Raw genomic sequence first — 3096 nt, 5'->3', positions numbered from 1 at the left:
TATTGAGCAAGGGTTGACTTTCTTATAGTGGCTGTATTTTTAACACTTTAAATATTTGATTTGTAATTAGTTTCGGTGAAAGGAGTAATTTAAGGATCCACAGTCCCGAACCCCAAATGCCTTTTCAGTGATCATGTTTTTTATGTTGTTGTTATTTTTTCTTTTTTTGTTGTTTTTATTAAATATTTATTTATTTGGCTGTGTCAGGTTTTAGTTGCAGCTTGCAGGATCTTTCTCAGCAGCCTGATGGCTTCTCTCTAGTTGTGGTATGTGGGATTAGTTGCCCACAGCATATGAGATCTTAGCTCCCCAGCCAGGGATGGAACCCATGTCCTCTGCATTGCAAAGTGGACTCTTAACCACTGGACCACCAAGGAAATTCCGATCATGTTAAATTATTATATTTTCAGTGTATGTTTGGATATATATAAGGGTAGTTTCTCCTCATTAGACTTTTTTTTTCCTTCAGAATTTTCCTGCCTAATCTCATTTTTTATATGTCATATGAGTTTTATATAGCATACATATAAACTTTCATATTTACCAACTTTTTCATATTAATAAAATAACAGAACATATGTGTAAGTAGTTTGAGTATTACCATATTAGATGGGAAAACTATGTAAAGGTAAGTGATCTTTCAAATAGCTTGTAATGGTATCTTGTTGGTTAAGAGATCGTAACGGAGGAGATTGGAATTGCAACTTAAATTGTTTGCAATCTACTTCTCTATATCTATCTGTAAGACTTGCAGTTTTGTCCTCAAACATTCTTTGCTCTGAATGTGATAGGTTCTTGGAATTGCAATTTGATAGAAACTCTGAACATATATGTGAATAATTGCATTAAAGTTGCATTATCCATTACAAAATGCTATATTTTTTCCTCAAGCAATATATAGTATTTTGGAAGAAAAAAATTATTCCTTCTATGCAAGACCTATCTGAGAGAGAGAGAGAGAAAGACATACACACATAGGGACAGAAAAATAGAGACAGAGATGGCAGGAAAGAGACACAGAGAGATTAATTTTAGTGCATATTATTTAGTAATATTTTATTGTCTTATACATTATCTATACAGATACTTTAAAATTACCTCAAGAATAATAATCAAATGAGTGAAGTGTGTCTTTGGGATAAAGAATAGACAAATATTCTGCATAAAATGGATATGTCTTTGGGCCTTTGAGGTTACAGCAGGAGCTTAAGAACTTGTGTCTCAAGAAGAATCAATAGTTGGGCCATGGGAGGATTTATCTTTCCTGACTTTGGGATTAAAGGCACTACCATCAGTGAAAGATAAAGACTCTAAGCCCCATTTTCTGTGTTCAAAATTCATTCTGCTCCTTCTAGAATATGATAATTTACTTAACACACATCTGTCTCAGTTTCCGTTTCTGTAGGTCAAGGATAGTAAGAGCGCCAACTTTGTACCATTCAAGTTGGAGTTAAATGAGTAAATAAATGTAAAAAACATAGAGGAATGCCTGTAAACACTCATAGTAAACACTCCATTTTATTGGCTGTTCACATTATTAGTATCAATATTCCTCTTCAGGTGCAGTAGAGATGGATGGAACCAATGAGAGCACCCAGGGAAATTTCATCTTTTTGGGATTTTCTGATCGGCCCCATCTGGAGAGAATCCTCTTTGTGGTTATCTTGATTGCATATCTCCTGACCCTTGTGGGCAACACCACCATCATCCTGGTGTCTCGGCTGGATCCTCACCTCCACACTCCCATGTACTTCTTCCTCGCCCATCTCTCCTTCCTGGACCTTAGTTTTACCACCAGCTCCATCCCTCAGCTTCTGTATAACTTGAGTGGAAGTGACAAGACCATCAGCTACATAGGCTGTGCCATCCAGCTCTTCCTATTCCTGGGTCTGGGTGGTGTGGAATGTCTACTCCTGGCAGTCATGGCATATGACTGGTTTGTTGCAGTCTGCAAGCCCCTGCACTACATGGTGATCATGAATCCCCGGCTTTGCCTAGGCTTGGTGTTGATAGCCTGGGCCTGTGGGGTGGCCAACTCCTTGGCCATGTCCCCAGTCACCCTACGCTTACCCCGCTGTGGGCGTCACAGTGTGGACCACTTCCTGTGTGAGATGCCTGCCCTGATACGAATGGCCTGTGTGAATACAGCTGCCATTGAGGGCACTGTCTTTGTACTGGCAGTGGGCATTGTACTCTCACCCCTTGTATTTATCCTGGTCTCCTATGGTTACATCGTGAGGGCTGTGTTACAAATTCAGTTAGCGTCAGGCAGGCAAAAGGCCTTCAACACCTGTGGCTCCCATCTCACAGTGGTCTCACTTTTCTACGGAAACATCATTTACATGTACATGCAACCTGGAAACAGCTCCTCCCAGGATCAAGGCAAGTTCCTCACCCTCTTCTACAACATTGTCACCCCACTCCTGAATCCCCTGATCTACACCCTCAGAAACAAAGAGGTGAAGGGGGCATTGAGGAGGTTGTTGCTGCATGACAGGGAGAAGAAAAGAGTAAGAGTGAAAGGGCCAGACAGGCATCTCTAGCCTGGTTATGAACTCCATCAGGCACCATTGATGGAATCTGGAATTGTTGGATCAGATCTGGGTCTTACCTTTGCTTCCCAATTTATATACCTTTCCCTGGACTTCTTTACAACTGGTTTAGTTCCATTGAAACAGTATATGTTTGATGAGTGAACTGGAAAACACATATCACCCAAAAACCTCTAGGTGATCTGTAAAGCAGGTATGAAGACACAGTGATATAGATATAAAGATGAGTTTCTCCAACTTTGTACCAGAGTGCCAAGAAGGAAACTTCTTTTCTTAATAAGAATTTTGCCTTTGTTGTTTGTTTTTATTTTTTTTTTATTTTTTTTTTAATTTTATTTTATTTTTAAACTTTACATAACTGTATTAGATTTGCCAAATATCAAAATGAATCCGCCACAGGTTTAATGCACTAATGCAATGATGGGTGTTTTAGTGAGAATGATCACAGATCAATCACTTCTCTTAGTCAACAGCCATCAACATGGGAATTCAGCATAGGGATGCTTGCATTTTTTAAATTCCTATCCAAAGCCTTTCATTGAGT

General features: G+C 39.2%; 1 protein-coding gene across 1 annotated transcript; it reads left to right on the top strand.

The window, feature by feature from the left end:
- Positions 1-1060: 1060 nt before the first annotated feature.
- On the top strand, positions 1061-2871 carry LOC102389712 (olfactory receptor 2W3). Its single transcript, XM_006070005.3, has one exon. It carries the CDS (start codon positions 1572-1574, stop codon positions 2541-2543), a length of 972 nt encoding a protein of 323 aa, XP_006070067.2. The 5' UTR covers positions 1061-1571; the 3' UTR covers positions 2544-2871.
- Positions 2872-3096: the final 225 nt, after the last annotated feature.

The sequence above is a fragment of the Bubalus bubalis genome, chromosome 9 (assembly GCF_019923935.1).
Source record: "Bubalus bubalis isolate 160015118507 breed Murrah chromosome 9, NDDB_SH_1, whole genome shotgun sequence".
Taxonomy (NCBI): Eukaryota; Metazoa; Chordata; class Mammalia; order Artiodactyla; family Bovidae; genus Bubalus; species Bubalus bubalis.
This window is presented reverse-complemented; position numbering and strand designations above follow the sequence as displayed.

Coding starts and splice junctions, on each gene's coding strand:
- LOC102389712 (XM_006070005.3), top strand. CDS start 1,572: ATGGATGGAACCAATGAGAGCACCCAGGGAAATTTCATCTTTTTGGGA.